The sequence below is a fragment of the Ursus arctos genome, unplaced genomic scaffold (genome assembly GCF_023065955.2).
Source record: "Ursus arctos isolate Adak ecotype North America unplaced genomic scaffold, UrsArc2.0 scaffold_22, whole genome shotgun sequence".
NCBI lineage: Eukaryota > Metazoa > Chordata > Mammalia > Carnivora > Ursidae > Ursus > Ursus arctos.
Window position 1 is genome coordinate 53,853,852 of NW_026622897.1, and position 26,801 is coordinate 53,880,652.

General features: G+C 38.3%; 2 protein-coding genes across 5 annotated transcripts in view; one reads left to right on the forward strand and one right to left on the reverse strand.

The window, feature by feature from the left end:
- PPME1 (protein phosphatase methylesterase 1) overlaps positions 1–12,293 on the reverse strand; it is a 72,187-nt gene extending 59,894 nt beyond the window's left edge. The window contains exon 1 of the mRNA XM_057316703.1: positions 12,022–12,293. Coding sequence (XP_057172686.1) covers positions 12,022–12,122 — 101 coding nt within the window. The 5' untranslated portion in view covers positions 12,123–12,293. The remainder of the gene's footprint in view (positions 1–12,021) is intronic.
- Positions 12,294–12,534: 241 nt separating this feature from the next.
- Positions 12,535–26,801, forward strand: part of C2CD3 (C2 domain containing 3 centriole elongation regulator) — a 132,205-nt gene continuing 117,938 nt past the window's right edge. For 2 of the 4 annotated variants that reach the window (XM_026518082.4, XM_026518083.4), the window contains exons 1-3: positions 12,555–12,808; positions 16,921–17,190; positions 20,000–20,157. In XM_026518082.4, coding sequence (XP_026373867.3) covers positions 12,754–12,808; positions 16,921–17,190; positions 20,000–20,157 — 483 coding nt within the window. In that variant the 5' untranslated portion in view covers positions 12,555–12,753. Of the gene's footprint in view, positions 12,809–16,920; positions 17,191–19,999; positions 20,158–26,801 lie in introns of those variants that run through there. The other 2 variants (XM_057316704.1, XM_057316705.1) reach the window with 2 other exon arrangements.

The following is a 26,801-nucleotide window of genomic DNA, read 5'->3' on the forward strand; positions in this document are numbered from 1 at the left end:
ATTCAAATTTCAGTGTCCACAAAAAAAGTATTGTTAAAACACAATCACATTCAATTACATATTGTCCATGGCTGCTTGTACCATACTCAGCAGAGTTGAGTAGCTGCTACAGAAACTGTACTCCTTGCAAACCAAAAAATGGTCACTATCTGGCCCTTTACAGAAAAGTTTGCCAATCTCTGGTATAAATGATAGGTGCTATGAAAGGACAGAAAATGGAAAGATCACTGCAGGCCGAATGGTCAGGAAAAGCTTTAGGATCTCATTTTAAATGAATATTGTGTGCCACATGTCCATTAAATGAGATCTTATAAAAACATTTATCTAGCTATGTTTTACTATAGAAGATGCAAAGAAATAAAAACAAAGGCCCCTGCACTCCAGACCTTCCATTTTACTGGGGTAACTTTAAAAAATTACCATAAAATATAAATTATGATAATTATGGTAATTGACAAATTAATTACCATACAAATTATGATACATAAATTTTATATAACAAAAAAATGCAATACCGAGTAGTAATGCACAATAACTGACAAGTGAGTGGAAATGACAAAAAGTGTAATAGAGCTCAGAGGAGGGACAGAACAAGTGAATGAGCTAGAATGGTCTGAAAGAGCTTCATGGGTTTTGTAGGATTTGAAAAGTAAAATAGGAGGCATTGCAAGTAAAATAAACTTGGCAGTTAGTAGGTGCAAGAAACATTTAGGGAACTGTCATTGCCTGGAACATGACTAGGGAGAGCTTTTAACAGTAGACTGCTTGCTCTGATCCCTGTACTTGTTAAAGTCATCAATGTGCAGGTACCATCTCCTTGGAAAACAGTCTTCACTCCTACAGAATAAGGGATAAACTGAGCAAGGGCAAAAAAAACCCCACTCCTATAAAATGCAGGTTTTCCAAAAATAATTGCTAATTGACATTTGTTCTTTTATAGTAACGGAATTGCTTTCAGGTTTGGGGAAACACAAACGAAGAGATAAACTGTTATAAAATAAAACCAAAACCAGGCATAAATCTTTACATATAAGAGACTAACTGGGGACACCTGGGTGGCTTAGTTGGTTAAACATCTGCCTTTGGTTCAGGTCATGATCCCAGAGTCCTGGGATGGAGTCCCACATCGGGCTCCTTGCTTGGCAGGGAGCCTACTTCTCCCTCTGCCTGCTTCTCCCCCTGCTTGTGCTCTCTCTGACAAATAAATGAATAAAATCTAAAAAAGCAAAACAAAAACAAAAAACAGAGAGAGAGAGAGAGAGAGAGAGAGACACTAACTGCAGGCATGAGCTTCAACCATATGAGTATTTTAAATTTCAAATTAAGACAAGGTATTTGGAAGCACTCACTTTGCCTAAGTGCTGGTGCTGAAATAAAGTTTAGATTCCATTATTTTATGAAGTGAAACAGCTTTCAGGAGGGAATACAAGTTTAGTTACGCCATCTTCAAGGAAATGGTGACGAAATAAGATTGTTCTTAGAAAATGAGGCCAAATAGGTCTAGGATAGGTCAGCACTTAAGTAGCCAGCATGCTCGAATTCAGGGAAATTAAGATACAACTTCTACCCTTAAGAAGCTCACAGTCTTGAAGAGTAGACAGTCAACCAATAATTACAAGTCAGAAAGATAAGTGTTATACTACAGAGGGCTATGGGGGCATAGATGTGCTGCTTGCCTACCACGTGATGATGCCTACTAGGAGATATGACCAACAGCAACAAAATTATATGATTAACTGCTCAGGAAAGAAAGAAGGGGAGGGGAGAATAGGAGGAAAATCTTTCCCTGCATATTTAGAGAACAAGGAATAAGAAAAGTTGTGTGTTTTGAAATGAATGTCGCAAATCCAAATAGGCATAACTTCAACATCTACTAGGCTGCTTAAATCTGTTAAGGGAGTTATGAATGAGTCATGAGCTGCACGGTAGCAGTCCTAGTCACTGTTGTCACAAATTCTCTAGTCTAGGAGCCTTGTAATGAAGGCACAATACTGAAGTTTAATTGCAGCCAGCTATTTAAATCAAGGCATCACTGCTTTAAAAAAAAAAAAAAAGTCCTCATTAGGAACACTTTGAAGGGAATGGAAAGAAGGCAACCAGATGGCTGTCTGGGTTGTGGTAGTTTAGAGTGTTTATTACTAGTGATAAGGACATGTTATTAAAACAGCAGACTTAAAGATTCTAAAAACTACATATTAGATCAGACTATTAGAAATCATCTAACCTAAATCTTGCTTCATGGAAGGGAACGATTATTTAGCTGCCTATTATGTGTCAAACAGAATTTGGAGTTCTGCAAGAAAAGGTTCCCCATTTTAAAGACAAGGAAATACAGTCTCAAATGTAAAATTATTTGCCCAGAGCCACTTTCAGTAGCACTGGAGCTTGGATTTAGACTCAAGTATATGTCTGGTTCCAAAGTGCTCTTTCTACTACACCATGATAGTGAGTCCCAGCAAGAGGAAAAATAAATTGACCAGAGCCACATGGCTTATTAGCAACAAAGATAGGATTTCCACTTACACCCAGAAAAAGTCCATAGCAAAGAACACACATAAATGCAGGGTAGAAAAGGAGTGATAGGGGCTCCTGGGTGGTGCAGGAGTTAAGCGTCTGCCTTCGGCTCAGGGTGTGATCCCAGCATTCTGGGATCAAGCCCCACGTCAGGCTCTTCCGCTGGGAGCCTGCTTCTTCCTCTCCCACTCCCCCTGCTTGTGTTCCCTCTCTCGCTGGCTGTCTCTCTCTGTCAAATAAATAAATAAAATCTTTAAAAAAAAAAAAAAAGAAAAGGAGTGATAGTAAACAACTTAGCCTTCTCCTATGGTTTGGATGACTAGAACTTTCAACATAACCTCTTCCACTTTTTAAAAAAGATTTATTTATTTATCTGAGAGAGAGAGTACACACACACATATGTGTGTGCAAGAGCGGGGTTGGACGGGGGCAGAGGGAGAGCAAGAGAGAGTCTTTAAGCAGTCTCTGCACTGAGCTTGGAGCCTGATGCAGGGCTTGATCTCATGACCCTGAGATCAGGAACTCAGGCAAAACCAAGAGTCAGATGCTTAACCAACTCTGCCATCCAGTTGGCACCATCCAGGTGCCCCTTCAACATAACCTCTGAATCACCAAAATTTATTGGTAGTATGTGCTTGGGGACTGGTTGTCAAAACTATATTTTGAAGAACACCTAAGCGTGGCATATAGTTGGACCATTCTTAAAGTAGCACTATTAATTAAAACTTTCTTCTCTAAACACACACACACACACACACACACACACACACACAAAAACCAACCAAACAAAAAAACCCGACTAATTCATGACATGAAGGAATAAGTTTTCCTAACCAACCAGAAGTGTTTTCTCAAATCTGACATCAAGTAACATAACGAGGAGGGCTCATTACCTTTAAAAACAAAATTCAATTATCCAATTTTGCAGACACTAAGAAGAAATAGATTTGCTAGTAATAAACCTGGCAACAATGGAAAAAGGGACATTTACTCAGAAGTACTTAGGTCAAGGGGCTCAAACCTAGCACAAGGTGGAAAGGGAGAAAAGAGGGAGAGAAAGAGATTGATTACTTCCTATACCCATGCTACAGTGAAAACAGTAGAGAATGTGTAGTCGAAAGGCATCAGTCTCCCCCAACTTGCTAAAATCAGGCCTTGGGTTACATGCCATTTACTGTCTACTCTAGACATTCCTTCTCCACTTCTCACCATTCTCTATTTCCTAGCAGAATTTCAGATTATTTTAGTAGCTATTGGAGATATCTTGTTATCTTTCCTCCAGCCCAAGGGAATGAATGAGAACTGGTCTAAACCAGTCTTAGTAATTCCATTCCCTACTGCCAGTGATTGGTCTTAGGATGCACATGTAAACCAGTTCTGGACGATGAGACTTAAGGGAAAAAGTGGCCGGGGAATTTCCCTTTCCAGAAAACAAAGAAAAAAAAGACAAGCTTAGCTAGGAAAAGGCCTTTGCTTCTATTCCTTCCTTTTTATTTGGAAAGATGGAATAAAGGTAAGATGAAAGTAGACTTGCAGCAGCCATCTTACAACCAAAAGGTGACTGCAACAAAAGGAAAATCCAACACTTCTAAGGACGGCAAAATTAAGGGTGCACGGGGTCCTTAATGATATAGCTGATGAATGAATCAACTCTGGGATTTCCTATTGATAACAAATATCCTTTTGGTTTAAAGTAAATTGTTAACAGCAAATACAATGATTTCACATTAATGTAATACTGCTAATTTGAATTTGGGGAGTTTTATAGGTCTAACTGTATTTAAATAGTGTCCTATTGAGTTTTATAATTATATAAGAATAATATGGTATTTACTTATACATAAAGAATTTATCCCTAGCTTTATTTTGTCCATAATTAAGTGATATTACATTAGATATAATTTAGGCAAACAGTTGGGATCTGAAAATTTTTCCTTCAAAGGGATTCATACACATTGAAAGCATCATATTTCCTCAAAAAAGACTCAACATCATAAAAATGTTTATTCTAAGTTAATTTACATATTTAATGTAATCCAAATAAAAATACTGTGAGGACTTTTTTTTTCTGGTACTAGTTTGATTAGAAAGTTTATTTGTATATTACTCAGCCATAAAAAAGAATGACATCTTGTCATTTGCCAACAACATGGGTGGACCTAGAGAGTGCTATGCTAAGTGAAATTAAGACAGACAAATACCACATGCTTTCACTTATATGTGGAATCTAAAAAACGAAACAAATGAATAAACGAACAAGAAGCAGAAAAAGACCCATAAATACAGAGAACAAACTGATGGTTGCCAGAATGGAGGGGAATGGGGGGATGGGCAAAATGAGTGTGGGGAATGAGAGATAACGGCTTCCAGTTATGGAATGACTACGTCATGGGGAATAAGAGGTATAGCATAGGGAATATAGTCAATGGTATTGTAATAGCATTGTATGGTGATGGATGGTAGCCGCACTTGTGGTGAGCACAGGATAAAGTATAGACTTACGAAATCACTATGTTGTACACCTGAAACTAACATAACATTGTGTGTCAACCATACTTAAGAAAAAAAAGTTTATTTGTAAGAATAAACAAGTTACAGGAGCCAGGGAAATCTTAAAAAAGAATGAGGGGGAAGCTACCTCTACCATCTTCTAAAACATATTAAAAATGTCTCTGTAATTAAAGTGTAGTAGTGGCACATAAATAAATAGGCCAATGGGAAAAGAAAGAAACTTAACAGATCCAAATCTATGTGAAAATCTGGTACATGATAAAGGCATAATTTTTTTAAACACTTTATTTACTTATTTGTGAGAGAGAGAGAGAGAGAGCGCGAGCGCACGAGCAGGGGGGAGGGGCTGAGGTAGAAGGAGAAGCAGACTCCCCGCTGAGCAGGGAGCCCAACCTGGGGCTCAATCCCAGGACCCGGAGATCATGACCTGAGCCAAAGACAGTCGCTTAACCAACTGAGCCACCCAGGCGCCCTCATAAAGGCATCATTTTAATCCATGGGGGAAATGACTAATTTTTATTGAGGTGAAATTCACATAATGGAAAAAGGACTTTTTAATAAATGGTGTTACAACAACTGGATAATCTGTGGATAAAGATAAAACTGAATCTGTTCCTCACTTTGCACATCAACATAAACTTAAAATGGATGTAAAAAAAGGAACCATATAGGTACTGGAAAAAAACATATATGAATTCCTTTATAACCTGGAAGAAGGAAATGTCTTTCTGTGATTCAAAATCCAGAAGAAACACATGCTAGATAGATCTGAGTACATTAAAATTTAACAACAAAACTTTTGGGGTGCCTCGGTGGCTCAGTCAATTAAGCATCTGACTCTTGATTTCAGCTCAGGTCATAATCTCGGGGTTGTAAGATCAAGCTCCATGTCAGGTCCTGCACTGGGCATGGAGCCTGCTTAGGATTCTCTCTCTCTCTCCCTCTGCCCCTCCCCAGAACCCTCGCCAAAAAAAAGAAAGTAATAAAAAACAAAAAAATAAAAACAAAACTTCTTACATAGCAAAATACATTATAAGCAAAGTAGAAAGGCAAGTGGGAAAAATATTTTTAACACTTTTAAAGAAGAAAAATCCTGAATACACAGAGCTTCAAAGAGTCACTTTGGAAAACAGTTTGGCAGTTTCTTAAAAAGTTAAACATAATTTACCATATGACCCAGCAATTCTACTCTCAGGTATTTACCCAAGGGAAATCCAAACTTATTTCCAAAGAAAGATTTGTATGTGGATGTTCATAGCAGCATTATTCATAATAGCAAAAAAATGGAAATGACCCAAGTGTTCAGCAACTGATAAGTAAGTAAAATTTGGTGTATCTACACAATGGAATATCATTCAGCAGTAAAAAGGTATGGTGTACTGATAACATGCTACAACATGGGTGAATCTTAAAAAACATTACGCCAAGTGAAAGAAGCCAATCACAAAAGGCCACTTCCTGCATGATTTCATTTGTATGAAATCTCCAGAATAGGCATCCTTGAAGACAGAAAATAGATTAGTGGTTCCCAGGGAATGAGGGAGGGGGGAAAAACTGCTAGCAGGTAAGTAGTTTCTTTATGGGATAATGAAAATGTTTTAAAATTAGTGACAATGAGTGTATTGCCCTGGATATACTAAAAACCACTGAACTGTATACTCTAAAAGGGTGAATTCTATGGTATTCGAATTTTAATTTTTAAAAACCTAATAACAAACAGAAATATTAGGATTTGCAGCTCAATATGTGAGCTTTGTCCTTTATTTCTCTATTTGTGTGACTAGCTCCTTAAAGCCTTCCTAAGACGCCTGATATCCATTATAAATTTAAGAAGCTGAAAGAAGGACTATCTAATCAGATATGAGTAATATACAGCTTACGGGAAAAAAGCTGACATTACAAAAAACTGAAAGGAGAGCTTCTACTTCATAAAGAATAAGCCTTTCTCACAGTTCTCAATATAAAATAATTTACTAGATGTCATTCCTTAAGAGCTTGTGTGTCAGGAAGCATAAGTGTTTTGCATGTATTATCTCATTCTCACAGAACTCTAAAGTAAGCAGAAATTGAAAGAAAAAAAAGACTATGAGAGGTTAAATGACTTGACCAAAGTAAATACACAAGCTGGGCTTCAAACTCAGATCTTTATCACTTTTTTTTAAAGATCTATATCACTATATTATTATTATTTTTTTTAAAGATTTTATTTATTTATTTGACAGAGAGAGGGAACACAAGCAGGGGGAGTGGGAGAGGAAGAAGCAGGCTCATAGCAGAGGAGCCTGATGTGGGGCTCGATCCCATAATGCCGGGATCACGCCCTGAGCCGAAGGCAGACGCTTAACCGCTGTGCCACCCAGGCGCCCCGAAAGATCTATATCACTTTAAACAACAATTTCGACACCAAGGTATAACAAGAGCAACAATGGATTAGAAATCTGAGTCTGGGTTTGAATCCTGTTTCTGCCATTTGATGATTTTGTGTTTTTAGGCAAGTCAAAGAACACTGAGTTTTCTCATTAAGAGAAAAATATTAATCCCTGCCCTAATGTATCTCATAAAATAATATAAAATGGCACTAATATATCTTTCAAAGTACTGTAGAAATGTTAAGAGATGACTACAGAAATGTAGTACTATTAATAACTAAAAACATATTGAAAATGAATGGTTTTAAAAATCTATAGTTTCTCTAATGATAACATGTACTAAAACAGTGATTTTCAAAACATACTATCCTCTCAAGCACACCCGGGTGCTGTAGACTGAATGTTTGTGTCCCGCCCCCCCCCCAGCCCCAAATTCACGTTAAATGTATTTAATTAAATGCATTTAGTTAAATGGTATTTAGAAGTGGGGCCTTGGGAGGTGATGAGGTCATGAGAGTATAGCCTTCATGAATGGGATTAGTGCCCTTAGAAAACAGAGGCCACAGAGCTTCCTTCCTCCTTCTGCCATGTGAGCACACAGCAAGAAGACTGCCATCTATGAAGCAGCACGCGGTCCCCACTGGACATAGAATCTGTTGGCAGCTTGACCTTGGACTTCCCAGCCTCCAGAAATGGGAGAAACACATTTCTGCTGTTTATAAGCCACCAAATCTATGGTATTTTTGTTATGGCAACTCAGACTAAGATACCAGTTGCAAGTAGGGATCACAAACCAAAGCAACTCCAAAATCTTTTTAATAAAAAAGTTCAAAATCACTGTTTTTGGCATCATCTACTGGTTTCTATCAAGGAACAGACTTTCTAACAAGGAAATCAGGATTTCAGGCCTTACCCAAGAAAAAGTGTTGGGTGTTTTGAGACTAAACATAAATTGAATCCTGGTTCTGCAACATACTAGTTGGGTGACCTTTAATCTCAAGTCTGCCTTTCTTATTTATAAGTGCTTATTTATAAGTACTTGCAAGGTTATGAGCAGATTAAATAAAGTAATATACATAAAGCTACTACTACAGTGACTGGCACAAAGTACCTACCTGGGAAAAGAAAGTAATTGTTATTATTACATTATCTAGCAATATTCTGGAATTACTAAGTCTAATTTGAAAAACTAAATTATGGAAACTCAAGAAAAATCATAAGCTCAAAACCACCCTGAATATGCAAACTCATCTAAATAAGGTTTAATGAAATTAAAGGCAAGAGATTACGAATTGAAAGAGTTTAAAGCGTAAGTCATATAAGAGACTGTCAAAGGAACAAGTCCAACTTGAGAGTAAGAGATAGATGGGGGAATGGAAAAAGATGGGTAGATATGAAAAATGCAAATGAATGAATAGAAAAAGAAATAAAGAAGGATGCTTTAAAATTGGTTGAAGTGAGACTTCATAAATCAAGACCTAGGAAAAGGCTAAATGCTAGAGTATTTGCAAAAAAATAAGACGCACGACTTAAATTAAGTACTGCCAGGATAACAACTATGAATCCAAAAAACATGATGGGTCTCAGACGCTCAAGTCTTAGTCTCTAGTGGCCCTACCACTAAGCTTCTACTGCCTTAGTATGAAGAAGATTTTAGTTTGTTTTCTCTCTTTTTTTCCTTAAAGATTTAATTATTTATTTGAGAGAGAGAGAGAGTGCGCACACGCGTGCACAAACGGGAGGGGTAGAGGGAGAGAGAATCTCAAGTAGACTCCACCCTGAGTGTAGAGCCCAACTTGGGGCTCCGTTTCATGACCCTGAGATCACAACCTGAGCTGAAACCAAGAGTTAGACACTTAACCAACTGTGCCACTCAGGCACCCTGAGTTTGTTTTCTTATTTATTAACAAAAAATATTGTCCCCTCTCTCTCAGTTTACCTTACAGGATACAGAATTCTCTGAATGGTTTTCTCGACTATACAGTGACATGGTAAAATGAGATCATTTCAAATGAAAGCTCTCTTTCTAGGCAGGGAGAGAATCTGTATTACCACTAACTTCAGACTCAGCTGAGGCCTGCCTATGTTCCAATAAGGAAATAGAAAAGAAAAAGACAGGAAAACAAGCCACTTGAGGAGCACATAAAATTCACCACTATAACTCTTTTCTTCACAATATTATAAAGAAGCATTTTTCTAAAGAACTTTATTTTCTAGGATAAGCAGTTAATAAGGAAGACCAAAGCATCTATTTAAAGAGGGTAAGTTACCAACAATTATACAATCTTCTAATCAGCAGATTTTAATTTTATTTTCCCTTAGTGTTTTTCTTTTCAGTTCCTCATCTTCAGAGAACTTGTTTCAACAAAGTGAGAAGCTGAGCTCTAAACTTACCTGTAGCATGTATAGTTATTAAAAAGCTATTATTTTTACATATTTTTATTGAAGAGTGCTGGCATACTAAAGGACCAAGTTTTAGTTTAGGAAAGGAAGCAATTAAGACACATACCAACAATCAATGTCACATTTATTTTTATACTCCAGGTTAATTTTCCCAAATAATCTGTCATGGATCAGTTTCTAGATCCTCCTTATTCATGTTACAGTCTTACCTTTCTGTCTTCTAAAGCCAAAACAATCTCCGTTTTACCTTATGTGAGGCCTTCTACCACCTCTTTCCATTGTGCATCCAAAATCTATCTTCTGTTAGGGTTTTCTCACGTTTCTACTGTGTATCATAGTCAGGTCTCCAATTCTTAATTTCCTCCCCTGGTTTTTTCAATCCCCCTCTCCTCATTCTCATCACCTCTCTATCCCACTGTTTTAATTTATGGGATTCTTCTTTCTCTTTATTTCAAGGACCTTCTTTCACAGTAATGCATCTCTTATCCTCATCTCTTTTTTTATCAGTTTTTGTATGTATTACTTCTTTAGAAACTAAGGTTTTTCCTTTCTAGTCTTTATTCCAAGTATATCTATCAACCCATCTCTAGAATCCCAAACACACCCTCTTGACTATCTCATACCTATTCTTTCTACCCCCCCCCCTTTTTTTTTAAAGATTTTATTTATTTATTGGACAGAGAGAGACACAGTGAGAGAGGGAACACCAGGAGGGGAAGTGGGAGTGGGAGAAGCAGGCCTCCCGCTGAGCAGGGAGCCTGATGCGGGGCTCAATCCCAGGATGCTGGGATCATGACCTGAGCCAAAGGCAGATGCTTAACAACTGAGCCACCCAGGCGCCCCTCTTTCTACCCCTTTTCTCTTTACAGTCACTAGTCTCCAGAATACTATTTGATACTACAAAGACCCCTCAAACCCAACTGCCAATATAATTCCCTCTGCTTTCCAGTGATTACCTCTCCCATTACCTCTCCTCATATCCCTCTCTCCTACACCTGAGTAACCCTAATCTCGCACAAGCCATTCAACAACCTAAAATTCCCCAAACCTATCTCTTCAACACAGTTCCTCCTTTCCCAGTAAATGGTTTTCCCCAAAACATTTTAACAGGCTACTCAATGCTTCATTAATTCTGAGTCTTATCAACCAGTGTATACCTTCCATCAGACTTATTTGCCTGGAAAAATCAACTATCGAAATTTCCTCTTTAAACTTCCCATACCTTATCTCTGCATCACTTTCATTCACTAAACCCTGTTCCCAGTCTCTTCTCCACCTCTATAGCCCATGGTCACTCTCTAAACACCTTATCACTCCTCCCCTTACTCCCTACCCTCACTTCTCAGTACCTTCCTATTACCCTTACCAGTCTGCTTGGCTATATTTTCCATCTTTTCTTAGCCCTATTTTCAAGCTTTCTCAGTTCTCCCTTAAGAGACCTAATCTCTTAATCATCACCTCACTCCCTGAATTTGCCTCTTACACCACTAGGAAACTCTCTCTAGAACCTTCTGCTCCCTAGTTTTCTTTCCTTCAACCCTGCCTCAGGTGTTCTCATTTCCCTTAGCTTTTTTTTTTCTTAAGGTGTTTTTTTTTTTTTTTTTTTTTTATTTATGTATTTGACAGAGAGTACAAGCAGCGGGAGCAGACTCCCTCTGTGCAGAGAGCCCCACGTGGGGTTCCATGGCGGGACCCTGAGATCCTGACCTGAGCCGAAGGTAGACGCTTAACCCACTGAGCCACCCAGGCGCCCCTCCCTCAGCTTTTCTAATATCTAGTTCTTTCGGTCTTCTTACTCTTCCCAAATCCTTCCCTAGTTGTTCCCGTAATTCCCCTCAACTTTTCTCTCAGTCATTCCCCATGTCTCTCAACCCTCCCCGACAGGTATTCCCCGACTTTTGTCACCTCTACTACCTTTCCTTAAAGCTCCTCCATCACTTCTTCTGGAGGTGCCTCCTACATCTCTTAAATTATCCTCTCGGCTTTCTCAATCTTTGCCTCATTCCCTCCTTCTTTCAATACTACTTGTCCTCCAATTTCCATTGACTTGGCGCCTCCCCTAGTTCCCAAATCCGCCTTCAACACCATCTAAACGTCTCCAGGCCGCCGCCAATATTCTCTCCCATCCTTAGCTTCCCTTGCCGTGCCGCTCTAAACGCCCAGAAACACCATTCTCCAATGGCTGGGGCCTGGCCTCTAGGGAAAGGGGGTATGGGTCACGTACCCCATTCGCATCTTGGCTCCGCTCTGACTGCCCCCGCTGCCAGGGAGAGGTGGGCGAGAGGGCAGGCGGCCGAGGTGCATGCTCTTCTCGAGGGCCGACATGAAGGGAAGGCCTCAGGTAGTCAAACAGTAGCCTAAGCTTCGTCCCACGCTAAGTGCGGCCCAGCCGGTCACAGCTCGCTCCCCTAGCGACGCCCAGTGCCTTTGGACAGCACCCAGCTACCGGCAGCACCGCCCACCGCCCACCGGCTCCGTAAACTCCGCCCCCTCTCCTCAGCGCTTCCACCGGAAGTGCGCAACAGCCCTCCACAAAGGAAGCTGGGTAACGGAGTCTACGGATCTCTCAGACCTCAAGCGGAGACCTCATCGAGCCTCGCCGGAAAGACAAGCGCTCCTGAAGGCAATGCACCCTGGGCAATGAAGTCCTCAAAGGGCCAATCCCTTTGCGCTTGCGCAGCTGGCGGCGACAGTGGCCAACCTCGCAGAGGTAGTGTAGCAGAGCATGCTGGGTGTTGTAGTCTATTTGCGGGAAGAAGTCTTGGCGCCTTTCCTTCTCATCGCTTCTTTCAGACTGTTACAGGAAGAGCCGCTTCTTCCTGCTTCCCAGGCTGCCCGGCGGCTCCGGTTGCCGGGGAACGCAGGCGCCTTGGGAAAGGATGGCGGGAGGACACGGCTTAGGTGCTGTTCAGTTTAGAGCCGGAGTTCTGTTGGTGAGGAAGAGCTCTGGCTCGTCATGAAACAACGAAAAGGCCAGGGGCCTTCGGGCGTCCGTGGCCGTAAGAAAAGAGGTAACCTGAACGACCAAAGGTTGAGGAAAGAGGAATGAGGCGGAGTTAGGGGAGCTAGGTGTAAAGAATTCTAGGGAGACTCCCACACGCGCCTGTAAAAAAGGGGGGAGAAGGGAAGGAAGGGGGCAACAACCAAGGAATCAAAAGGCTAAAAGAGAAGGCAATTGGCCCTGCAACGAATGGAAAGGAAATAGGGGATGAAGTGGGCGGGACAAAACGGGCGAATAAACGGGGCGAGGTGAGGGCTAAAAGGGTACAGGCAGAACGTTCTAAAGAAAGGGAATAAAAAATTCTAGGAACTTTTTTAACTTTTTAAAGTGAGATATATCTGACATTTAACATTATCATAGCTTTAGGTTGTACAGCATGATTGAATATTCGTATATATTGTGAAATGATCACCGCAGTAAGTCTAATTAGCATCTATCACCGTACAATTACTAAAAAATTTTTTTCTTGTCATGAACATTTTTAAGATGTACTCCTTTAGCAAGTTTAAAGTACAGTACACTATTAACTATAGTCACTGTGCTGTACATTACATCCCCATGACTTAGGAGGCTTTTGATAACAAAGTTAAATGTGTGTCTGTGTGGGAGGGTATACCTTTGGAGTTCCACATGGACGGGAAGACTCCTAAGTTGGAGAGGTGCTATGTCAATAATTCTAATAGGCAAGGATCATGTTTTATACATCACTGAATCCCCAAAAAGTAGCACAAAGCAGGAGTTGGTAAATGTTGGCTGAATGAGTCAAACATGAGACAATCAGAAAGCATGAAGGGCTACAGGCAGGAGTTGGGAAAGATAGTTGTGGAGGAGAGAGGAAGAAAGAGTGGGGAGTGACCAGGTGTGGTAGTGTTGGAGTGGGGGTGAAGGCCTGAGGATCTCTGAAGGATCTGAGAGGATGAAAGCGTGTGTAGTAAGAGGACCTTATCAGGATAGTAGGCTTAAGGAGAAACCTGCTTACCAGAAGAGCAGGGAAATGTTAGCTGCAGAGAAAAGAGTCGCCCTAGTAACCTAGGGCAGATGAGGAAACTGGAAATTGAATCTCTGTGGGGCTGCCTCCAAACAACAAACTTTGTGTGACTTTGCCTTTATAGGTAAAATGGTATTAAGAATAGTGACAGTACATTAGGCCATTGGATTGAGACTGAATCTACTGTCTGGAAATGAATCTTATCCAAGCTGTTTAAAGATAACTAAAGCAGTTTTGAGGCAGTACCTCTCCTGCCAGGAATGATGGGATGATATGAAATAGAAGCATGGATATATTCAGTGTTGGTGCTCCCAGTGCCAAACCAGTCAAGCATATTAGGTTGATAGGCAGATAAAAATAGAAATAACGTAAGAATGTACTTCTTGCTATACCATGTGTATATATGCAGTAATGCTCATACACACAACTGTGTGTTGTTTTTATATTGAAACTAGTTATCCATAAAGATTACACTGGGTCATCTTGGACTATAGAGAAAAGAGAAGGTGTTTGCTTTAGAAATCCAAGGACTTACTTATATAGATCTCCTGATCTGACATACTCCAGTATGTTTTCTTCTTGTTAGGCATGAGCACTCTCCAGGTGAAAAGTAAGAGGAATAGAAAGGTGTGTGTAATATAGGAATGGTTTCTTTCTTTTTTTTTTTTTTTATTCCAGTATAGCTAACATACAGTGTTACATTAGTTTCAGGGGTAAAAATGTGGTGATTCAGCTATTCTATGCGTCACCTGGTGTTCATCATAAGTGTACTCTTTAATCCCCGTCACCTATTTCACCCATCTCCCCACCTCTTTTCTGGTAATCATCAGTTTGTTCTCTATTGTTAAGATCTGTTTCTTGGTTTGCCTCTCTTTTTTTTTCTCCTTTGTTCATTTGTTTCGTTTCTTAAATTCCATATGAGTGAAATCATATGGTATTTGTCTTTCTCTAACTGATTTATTTCGCTTAGCATTATATGCTGTAGCTCCATCCATGTTGTTGCAGATGGCAAGATTTCATTCTTTTTTATAGGTGAATAATATTCATATTCCTATATATATATAGTTTCTTAAATCTCTAAGTCATTATTAGGAGATAACTATGAATGGAAGACAGTCAGGGTTATTAAAGGAAAGTTTTATAGAAAATCATGATTAAATGCCTTTTACATTTATTATCTGTCTGAAATCCAATAAATATTATAAAAATCAATCAATATTCTCAGCCCAGTACTGTATTAAAAAATAGTGGCAGAATCTGAAGATGATAGTGTCTGTTTTCATTGAATGATTTTGGCAGGAAAGAAAATGCACAATTTAAGGTGGTCTTTGTTGAAATGCTGAGTCGTATGACTTAGTCATACGATTTAATCATTTCAGCATTGAGTGAAGGGAGTCGTTGATGTTTCATGTTTAGTGATGGTTTTAAAGTAAGAGAGGTAGGGGCGCCTGGGTGGCACAGCGGTTAAGCGTCTGCCTTCGGCTCAGGGCGTGATCCCGGAGTTATGGGATCGAGCCCCACATCAGGCTCCTCCGCTATGAGCCTGCTTCTTCCTCTCCCACTCCCCCTGCTTGTTCCCTCTCTCGCTGGCTGTCTCTATCTCTGTCGAATAAATAAATAAAATCTTTAAAAAAAAAAAAAAAGTAAGAGAGGTAAAACCTGGGCATTGCAATAATAAAAAACAACACTACTTGGAAGAAAAATTTCAACTACTTCTGAGATTTTAAAAACCTATATACTATATCATTATTATTTTTTTTTAAAGATTTTTTTTATTTATTTGACAGAGAGAGAGACAGCCAGCGAGAGAGGGAACTCAAGCAGGGGGAGTGGGAGAGGAAGAAGCAGGCTCATAGCAGAGGAGCCTGATGTGGGGCTCGATCCCATAACGCCGGGATCACACCCTGAGCCGAAGGCAGACGCTTAACCGCTGTGCCACCCAGGCGCCCCACCTATATACTATATCATTATGCTTATATTTTTGAAATGGTATCTTTTTTAATTGAAGTATAGTTGACATGCAATGTTACATTAGTTTCAGGCGTACAACATAGTGATCTACAAATCTATATGTTATACTATGCTCACCACAAGTGTAGCTACCATCTGTCCCCATACAACACTATTACAATATCATTGACTCTATTCCTTATGCTGTACCTTTTATCCCCGTGACTTATTCATCCCATAATTGGAAGCCTGTATCTCCCACTCCGCTTCCATCTATTTTGCCCATCCTCCCGCTCCTCTCCCCTCTGGCAACCATCAGTTTTTCCTTGTATTTATGGGTCTGTTTCTGCTTTTTGTTTGTTTAGGTTCCACATGTAAGTGAACTCATATAGTATTTGTCTTTCTCAGTCTGACTTATTTCACTTAGTATAATACCCTCTAGATCCATCCATGTTGTTTGAAGGGCAAGATCTCATTCTTTTTTTAAGGCTGAGTAATATCCCATTGCATACATACACCACATCTCCTTTATCCATTTATCTATCAGTGGCTACTTGGATTACTTCCCCATCTTGGCTACTGTAAATAATGCTGCAATAAACATAGGGGTGCATATATCTTTTCTAATTAGTGGGGGGTTTTTTGTTCTTTGGGTAAATACCCACTAGTGGAAATTACTGGATCATATGGTAATTCTGTTTTTAATTTTTTAAGGAACATTCATACTGTTTTCCACAGTAGCTGCACCAATTTACATTCCCACCAATGGTGCATGAGGGTTCTTTTTTCTCGACATCCTTGCCAACATTTGTTATTTCTTGTCTTTTTTATTCTAGCCATTCTGACAGTGTAAGGTGATACTTTGTTGTGGTTTTGATGTGCATGAAATGATATCTTTCAATTAAAGAGGAGCCTGTTTTAGCATGTCTTAAGTTGGTATTATGTTCTTTACTTAGAATAACCTGAATCAGACCCTGAATAGTAATTACATATCAAGGTGGCTTAAGTGACTAGGTAGGTTATTTTACGGTCTGATTTGCTATTTACTTCTCATGTATACATGAGAATACATAGGATAAACATTCTCTCTATAGAGACTAAAATGTGCGTTCTCATTCAAAAAGCTGGTTATGTTTCTATATTTTGTCTAAAGTTTGACTTAGTGTTTTTGGATTCCTCCACAGGTTTGAGTGATATTTCTCCATCTACAAGCCTACCACCTCTGGTTGAAGGCCAGCTGCGCTGCTTTCTGAAACTTACTGTCAATAAAGTCATATGGAAGATTGCAAAGCCTCCCACTTGTGTACTTGTCCGAGTGAGATGGTGGGGAGAAACATCAGACGGAACCCTGTTTTGTCCTAGGGACACATTGCAGACTGAACCAAAAGCTGTGAGAACAACTACACGTTATGCTGTTCGCTGTGGTCCAAAGCAGTTTACCTCTTATCTAACTGGTATGTTTTTGTCTTATCATTTTACCTGCAGGCCTAGTAAACATGTGTTACGTTGTTAGCAGTAGGTGTTATTGTGTACATAGTATCTATGGCTTTGTTAATTATTGAGTGGAAGAAGCTTTATAATAGCCACTGTTTATTGAGAGTATACTGCGTGCCAGTAGTTGATACATATTGCTTCTAATCGTTAATAACCCTGCAAAAAAGACATTTTCTCTGTTTTATAGGCAATGAAACTGAGGTTCAGAGCTGAAATGAATACTCTTTAAGGTTACATGGTTGATAAATGGCAAAAGTAGGATTCGAACCAATTTCTGTCAGACACCAAAACTCATATACTTTCACCACACCATGCTTCTTTAAGTAGTAACTGTAGTCTCTGCTCTGGGACTATATTATTCTCAAGGAAAGAGTTCATATATATATATATATATATACACACACACACACACACACACAGATCTAAAAGTAAAAAAGTATATAAGTGTATATTAGACTTTATGTATATAGTATATAATGTATATATCATATATAAATTTGTATATATAATGTGTGTGTATATATATACATTACATATAGTACGTATGTATATAAACTTTACTAACAGTGCAAGATAACATGCTGAATGAGTGGGTTAGTGAATTAGTAATACAGGTTTTCAGAGCAGGGAAGGATCCCTTTACAGGAAACCAGGAGCCAAGATTTCTTCATTTCTGTTCAAGGAAAGCATTCTAAATGTACTGTATTTCTCTATTCGGGTCAGTTTTCACAGAAACACATTTTGGATGGTGGGGTTATATATCAAATCAATCCAGTTCAAGTCAGTAAAAATTAAGTATCATGTAAACATTCTTGGTCTTAGAATACTAGAGAGTCAGAGTTGAAATAAACATCAAACTGTCCTTAAGAAGCTTATAGTCTATCAAAAAAATTTTGAAAACCTCAATATATAAAGAACAAAAAATTCAGTCACTCAAAAGATATATATTGAGCACTTATCATGTGGTAGTCATTGTGCTATAGGCACTGTGGGGAATTATAAAAATGAATCAATTCAATCATAATGGTATCTAATTCTAACTAAATTCACAGAGTAGTTTAGTTACAATACTAGGTAGGAAGTGATAAGTACTATTATAGGATACCTGTAGATACTCTGGATACTATAAACCTAGTTTAACAAATGAAGAGTAATTAAAAATTCTTTAGTAGGAGAGAAGATACCTATTAATATGATAATCAACAGATCGACATTTATTTAGGGCACCCTAAAGAATGCATTTGAACTTTATCAGCTGCAGGATTTGGGGAAAGTCCTTTTCCATTTCTGATTCCCCTTTCTCCTCATCTGTAAAATAGGATTAGATTGCTGCCCTTTCACCTTGCTTTTTCATGAAGAAGCAACCTGGTTGAATGAGAACATGGGCTTTGAAGTCAGTCTTGAATTGGAACTCTGGCTTCAGGATTGGATGCCTGTGTGCTGCTGAGATGTTCCTTAAGATCTTGGAGCCTCAGTGTCCTATTAGTTAAATGGGGATAATAGCACTACTGGCAGGAATTATTGAGAAGATTAAATGAAAAAAGTTGTGTGAAGTGATTGGTCCACTACCTGGCACACTGTAGGTGTGAGTCTTATAAAAATACGAAGTCTTGGGCACTGTGGGGAATACAGAAACTGTAGATGTAGTCTCTGATCAGAAGGAACTTACAGATTAGTTGAAAAAAACAAAACTGATATGTATGAAATAGTAGTAAGCAGTGCCAGACAGTAAGTAATTAAATGTCTGATTACCTGGCACATATAGTAAGTACCATATGAATATTCCAGGAAGTTATTAAGAGCTAAGTTCATCATAAGTTCTTAGGAAACCAAAATCCTACTTTTCTTGTGCACTAATTGGCTGCTTGAATTTGAGCAAGCCATTTCATCTTCCTGGGCCTTTATTTTCCCATTATTAAATTGAAGGGGTTAACCACCAAATGGGTCAGTATTCAAATTTTATAAACCTAGTTAGGGAAGAAGCTTTGTAGAAGGTAGGATTTGAATAGGAGTTGGTTGAGGTGAACCTTGTAAGTGAAGCCCAGCTGTGGACATGAATATGACGTGTTTATTAGAAAATGAAGACACAGATCAAACATTAGTTCACAAGATCTGTGATCTAACTGAAAACTTGGAAAATGTGTAACTATTTCTTAAGCTATGTGGTAGGTATTTGGTTTATTATTCTTGTATGTACTCTTTTGTATGCATGTTTCATTTGAAAGAAAATAAAGTGCATGGTTCTGGGAGCCACGAGGAAGCAGCCTGGTGGACAGCCTGGCAAAGCCAACACCGGGCCCCAATCCTAAGTAAGCCACCACCAGGCTTTAGGAGACACTAGGCTCATCGGAGCCCCTCCCGTTCCTGTAGACTAGGCAAGCTGCAGCAAGCAGAAACAGTTGGGTTCTTTTATATCAAAACAGCAAAACACTGAAAAGGAAGTTGAGAGAACCCCACTCTTTAATAGTCAAGCCACACACAAGCCTTTCTAAAACCCTGTAATCATTGCTAATTACATCAATGTAATTTTTTTTTTCCTCTGTGTGAGGTGTTTGTCATTCTTCTCTAAAACTTTATTGTTCTTTTGGTCATGGGTTCACTATTCCCCAGCCCCAGACTGATGTGGTAGGTGCATGTTTTATTTGAAAATAAAATATTTTTTTTAAGTAAAAAAGTTTTCTAATGTATACCCCCTACCCATTTCAAAAAAAAAAAAAAAAAGAAAGTAAATGAAAAATATCTGTGTATGTTGTAATTATTTCTGATTAGATATGGCTGTGCTGGTGCTGGAAGTAATCACCAAACTTGATCATCTTCCAATTGGTAGAGTTCAGATCAGTGGACTAGCCCAGCTTTCTCCAACCCATCATATCAATGGATTTTTTACCATTGTTTCACCAACATCCAAGAAACTTGGAGAACTCCAGGTAAAAATATTTTAATTCTTTTCTGCATAGAATAGAACTTTTTCAGCACAAGTAATTGAGTCTGCTTGTAGAATGGATAGGTGCATGACTCCCATATATCATGCTAATTCCCACTTCCTGCCTTTGTTCATGTTTTTACTCAAAGACTATAATGTATCTTACTTATCCAAATCTTCTTGGTGCTTTACTGCCCATCTCAAGTGCCAGAAATCTTTCACAGCTGCTGCTGCATTCATCTTCTCTGTACTCTTTATTAAATTTATAACATTGATTATATAATCATTGTTCAGTTAAAATCCTACAGAATCTCTAAAATTAGTAGTCTCCCTTTAATTTCCTTTCTTTTTAGTTTCTAGATTCCCTGGGAGGCAGGACAGTGTTTTCTACTTTCTGTGTTTTTCCCACAGCTCCTAACAAAGTGCCAAGCAATAATTGCTTGTTTGACTCATGTTAAGTGGTATCTTTGGTATGTTCATTCATTGATTCAGCCTTCCTTTTTTTTGATACATTATTATGTGCCACTAAGGATACGGAGATAAGAGATGATCTTTTCATGTAGTTTTCCAAAGTCATGTAGGAGGAAATAGAAGAATAACAAGTAGAATGCAGCGTGATAGGTGTTATGCTTCGTGTATATACAGGATGGTGGGGAAGAACATAGAAGGGTCCTTTTCTGAGGGAGACTCTTTGAGAGTGCTTCCTAGAAAGTTCTGAGTATTCCAATCACTTAGAAATTTCATGTTTTGTACTTTGTCAAATGTATTCTAAAATACAGAAATTTAAACAGGTATATAAGAAAATAGTTTTATTTATTTATTTTTTTAAAGATTTTATTTATTTATTCGACAGAGATACACAGCCAGTAAGAGAGGGAACACAAGCAGGGGGAGTGGGAGAGGAAGAAGCAGGCTCATAGCAGAGGAGCCTGATGTGGGGCTCAATCCCACAACGCCAGGATCACGCCCTGAGCCAAAGGCAGACGCTCAACCGCTGTGCCACTCAGGCGCCCCAAGAAAATAGTTTTAAAAATATGAGAAAAGATATACAGCATTACCAGATGTAAGAACCTTTTATAAAACTACCAGCACAGGAATGGCTGGCTCAGTCAGAAGAGCATGTGACTCTTGACCTTGGGTTCCTGAGTTGGAGCCCCCCACCATTGGGTATTGTGATTACTTAAAAAAATAAAAATAAAAAACTGTCAGCACATAGTCGTGTTGGTGCAACAGAATAGAGTCCAGAAATAATTCCATCTGAGTGAAAGAACATAACATTTTCTTTATTGTATTTCTCATATTTTTATATATAATATATTAAATTTATAAAGTGACTCCTTATGTCGGTATCTTTAGGGTGAAGGGAGTCTGGTTTACTCCTGTTTTTCTGATAATGATACAAATTCACATTAGATCTGCAGAACAGTTTGGCATTCTGTTTCAAGAGCTATAAAATTACCATATACCATTTACCTTGGTAATTCTGCTCTTAGGATCTTATCTTAAGGAAATACCGTAAAAAGAGAGGGAAGCTGTATGCCTAGGTCTGGTTATGGAAATACACTTTTAATATTGAAAAAATGAAAATAAGTTATTCCACAATATTAAAATTATAGTCTATTAGTGGAATATTTTGTTTCCATAAAAACAAAATTATGTAGTCATGATTGTGTAGCTGCGTGGAAAAATAGATTTTGGATTGATGACAAAAGAGAATTAAAATTAAATACATAATCAATGATTGGGGAAAAAATAAGGAAAATTGAAAATAGTTGGAGTATAGGATTCTAGGTGGGTTTTTTCCTGTTTTTAAAATTGAGATATAATTCACATGTCATAAAATTCACCCTTTTAAAGTATACAATTCACTGGTTTTTAATATGTTCACAGTGTTTTATAACCATCACTACTATCTTAATTCCAGAGCATTTTATCACCCCAAAAAGGAGTACTGTGCCTATTAGCAGTCATTTCCCCTTTTCACTCTTCCGCAGTCCCTGGCAACCAATAATTTAACTTCAGTCTATATATTTGCATATTCTGGACAGTTCATATAATTGAAATAATATGTTATGTAGCCTTTTCTAACTGGCTTCTTTCACATAGCATGATGTTTTCAAGGTTCATCTTTGTTGTGGCGTGTTTCAGTGCTTCATTCCTTATTGTGGCTGGATAACATTCCCTGCTACGGGTAGACCACATGTGGATCCATTCTTCAGTTTGATAGCCATTCGTATTATTTCTATTTGACTACTATGAATAATGGCAGCTTCTGTGGACATTCATGTACAAGTTTTTTTGTGAACATATTTTCATATCTCTTGGTATACACCTAGGAATAGAATTGCAGTCATAGGGTGAGTGTGTTTAACTTTGAGGAATTGCCAGACTGTTTTCTAAAGTGGCTGCATCATTTTTTTTTCCGTATTTAAATATCAGTTGATAAAATAATACTTGTGTATTTTTTATTTAAATGTCATTGGGCTTGTTGGAAAATTGTATAGAGATTTGGAGGCAGAAGTTAGATTTTAAAAGATTATGGAATAAGAAAATAAGTAGTAATTAGAGATTTCTATTTCCCAAATAAGTGTCAGTGAAGGGAGGGAGAGGGGGTGTGATCTAATGGAAATAGCACTAGAGTTTGGACATGGACAAACAGTTATGGCCAGTGGAGAAACCAGAACAGAAATGGTTACAAAACAATTCCGATGTTCACTTGTCCTCTCTGAGTTTCCATATCCTATCTTGTAAACTGAACATACTAAAACTTATACCTCACAGTGTTGTTGCAGAGATTAAATGAGATGACAAAATATGGAAACACTTAACATCTTAACATCGTGTTTAGGCATGTGATGGCGACATGGCAAATTTACTTGAATTTGAGAGGACACAACTGATAGTGGGTAGCAGAATTCAGAAGTTTTTTGGTACATTTTAGAACAGGAGTTGGCACACTTTGCCTGGTGCTCCATATCTGGCCTTCTAACTAAACATGGTTTTTACGTTTTTAAAATGTCATTTATTTATTATTTTTTTAAGATTTTATTTATTTGAGAGAGAGAGGGAGTGCGTGCAAGAGCAGGGGGAGGGGCAGAGGGAGAGAAAAAAGCAGACTCCCCACTGAGCAGGGAGCCCTGCTCCGGACTCAGTCCCAGGACCCTAAGATCATGACCCGAGCCAAAGGCAGACACTTAACCGACTGAGCCACCCAGGCGTCCCTTAAAATGTCATTTAAAGAAGAAGAAAAACATGCCACGAATAAACCCTAAAATATTTACTCTTTGCCCCTTTACAGAATAAGTTTGCTGACCCCTTTTTAGAATATGAGACCTGATTTGTTTGTTGACCAAAGAGAAGCAAGTAAAGAAAGAAATTGAAAATAAGAGGATTAATTGAGCCAGTAAGATCATGAAGAAAATTCAATAGGAATGAGTTTCTACCATGAACACAATTGGTTACATACCTTGGGATGGAGGAATTTTAACCAGAAGGCAAAGAGGAGGAACATTTTTGAGATAGACAAAATTGAAGGGGTTCATTCTGATCATTTTCTTATCAACATTTATTTTATGTCTATCTACCATATGTTAGGCACTATACATTTTATTTCACTTAACTTTTTTTTGTTTTTCTTAATTAGAGATATGCAAAACAATATCTTCTGTACATAAGATATTATAATAATCACGTAGTGAACACCCAATGTCTCCTCACCCAGGCTAAGAGATATCAAAAGAGTAAATGAAAGAAGCCAATTTTAGAGATTCATCCATACTATTTTGTGTATCAGTAGTTCCCTTTTGCAGAGGTGTGTTCCACTGTGTGGATATTCCACGATTTTTTTTTATCTATATGCCAGTTGGTGCACATTTTCTTGTTTGGGGTATTTTTGGGTTGTTTAGTTTTTTACCTTTTTTTTTTTTTTTTTTTTGCTTCTCATGAATAAAGCAACTCTGTGTAGACGTGTTTTTTATTTTCTTGGGAAAAACCCAAGAATGGAATTGCTGAGTCATGGTTAACTCTTTAAGAAAGAACCAAACCAGGGGCGCCTGGGTGGCTCAGTCGTTAAGCGTCTGCCTTCGGCTCAGGGCGTGATCCCGGAGTTCTGGGATCGAGCCCCACATCAGACTCCTCTGCTGGGAGCCTGCTTCTCCCTCTTCCACTCCCCCTGCTTGTGTTCCCTCTCTCGCTGACTGTCTCTATCTCTGTCAAATAAATAAAATCTTTAAAAAAAAAAAAAAAGAAAGAACCAAACCATTTTTATAGTGGTTGTATAACTTTACATTCCCATTAGTAGTGTATAAACATTCTCTACATATTTGCCAGCACTTGGTTTGGGTAGTCTTTTTAATTTTTGTTATTCTAGTAAGTATGTACTAATGTCTCACTGAGGTTTTAGTTTGCATTTCCTTTTGATTAATATGTTGAGTATTTTTTCATAGGCTTTTGAGCCATTCTCTTGTTTTCTTCAGGGATTCACAGACTATAACCCCCAAGGCAAATCTGACTCACTCACCACCTGTATTTGTAGATAGTTTTCTTAGAACATAGCCATACTCATTCGTGCGGGTCTATGGCAGCTTTCATGCTGCAACAGCAAAGTTAAGTACAGTAGTTCCCCCCCTTGTCCTCGATTTCTCTTTTGGTGGTTTCAGTGCAGTCAGGAAGCAGGTGATCCTCCTAACTTATCCTCAGAAGATCAATAGTAGCCTGTTGCTATGTCCCAATGCTTATGGCATTCACTGCACTTAATCTCATCACATATGCATTTTATCATCTTATCACTAGAAGAAGGGTGAGTACAGTAAAAGATATTTTGAGAAACCACATTTACATAATTTATTTTATTATTGTTAATCCTTAGTATCTAATTTATAAATTAAACTTTGTCATAGTTATGTATGTATAGGAAAAAACATGGTGTATAGATAGGATTCAGTACCATCTGCAGTTTCAGGCATCCACTGGGGGTCTTGGAACGTATCCCCTCTGGATAAGAGGGGGACTACTAAAATTATGACAGAGACTATATGGCATGCAAAGCCTGAAATATTAATTCTCTGGCCCCTTCACAGGAAAGGAAAAGTAATCAGTGCATCTCATGGTTCAGCTTTAAATAGAGTACATGCTCATATAGTCATTTTGGTTAGATCAATAATCAATGTTTATAGTATAACTAGATGGGCAGGTTGGAAGATAAGGAGGTAGAAGGATGTGGGATTAGGCTAGATTTTTATCTTCCATATTAGGAAGTCAGAAGATAATGCCTGAAAACTGAGGGGGGAATCAAGATGTGACATAAATATAAGCACATTATTTGGAACTATAGAGGTAAATACCATAAGAATCGGGGGCAGGAGTTGAAAGTAGTTGCCTTTGGGAAAAGAAAAATATGGGGGTCTATGTGAGGGACTCGTTTTTGTAATAGAACTGTTTGACTCTTTAAATGAATGTAAAATGTTAATTTAAAAAATAACTTCTAGGGTACCTGGGTAGCTCAGTTGGTTAAGCATCAAACTCTTGTTTTCGGCTTAGGTCGTGATCTCAGGGTTGTGGGATTGAGCCCTGCATTGGGCTCCACACTCATTGGGGAATCTGCTTCTCTCCCTTTCCCCCTGCCCTTCCCCGAGCTCGCTTTTTTTCCTCTCTCTCTCTAAAATAAATAAATCTTTTTAAAAAACTTTTTAAAAAGAGCATGTAGTAAGTGATGGAGTTCTTATCATACCACTGCTTTGCTGTCCCCCAAAACAGTCATGAATTGACTAAATATGGAATCCCTCTTGGCAAGTGGTAAGTGAAGCCAATGGGCAGCTGATAGACTGGAAGATGAATAGAGGTGGCTTTAGATTGTTGCTGTGAAGAAGATCAGGTTTAATTCGACCTCAAGAAGATAGATGCATAGTTATTAAAGGGAAACTGAGATTATGGAGTTAGAACAGTTTTAAATAATAACAAGACCAAAACTGGCTGGAGGGTGCTGAGAGTAGTTTGACAATGAAGATCATTAGAACCAAGCTGTTGGAGAGAGAAAGCTTTTCTGTATTCCATTATTGGTATAGGTCAGATGTTGAAAATAACAAATGAGTCAAACAGGCTGACTGTAAGAAAAATCAACTGCCAAAAATATAATAAACTTAAAAAATACCAAACTTGGGGTGCCTGGCTGGCTCATTTGGAAGAGCATGCAGCTCTTGATCTCAGGGTCATGAGTTTGAGCCCCATGTTGGGTGTAGAGATTACTTCTTTATAAATTCTTTGCTTTTGAAATCAGTTCCTTTGATTTGGCTAAAAACTTGATACTTTTACTAGTCTACCAAGTTATCAGTGCCAGACGTTTTTATATTTGATGGGCATTATAGCATGCATTTTTAAAAACCACTTAAGAATAAAATTTGGTTTTTAGTCAGTTTCATAACAAAATAACTGTTCATAAACATGGCTGCCTTTATTTCCAAACAAAGGCAGAATCTTGGCACAGTAGTTTTTGAAGTTGGATTTTATTTCTAAGATATTCAGGCATATTTAAGCTTAAATATTGTACTACACTGCATTAACTTCCATGTTACACTTTCAGTATAAATTGAGAAAGGCAAATTGAACAGTGTTGGTTTTCTTAACATTTGAAATCGAAAAAGTCTTTTTAGG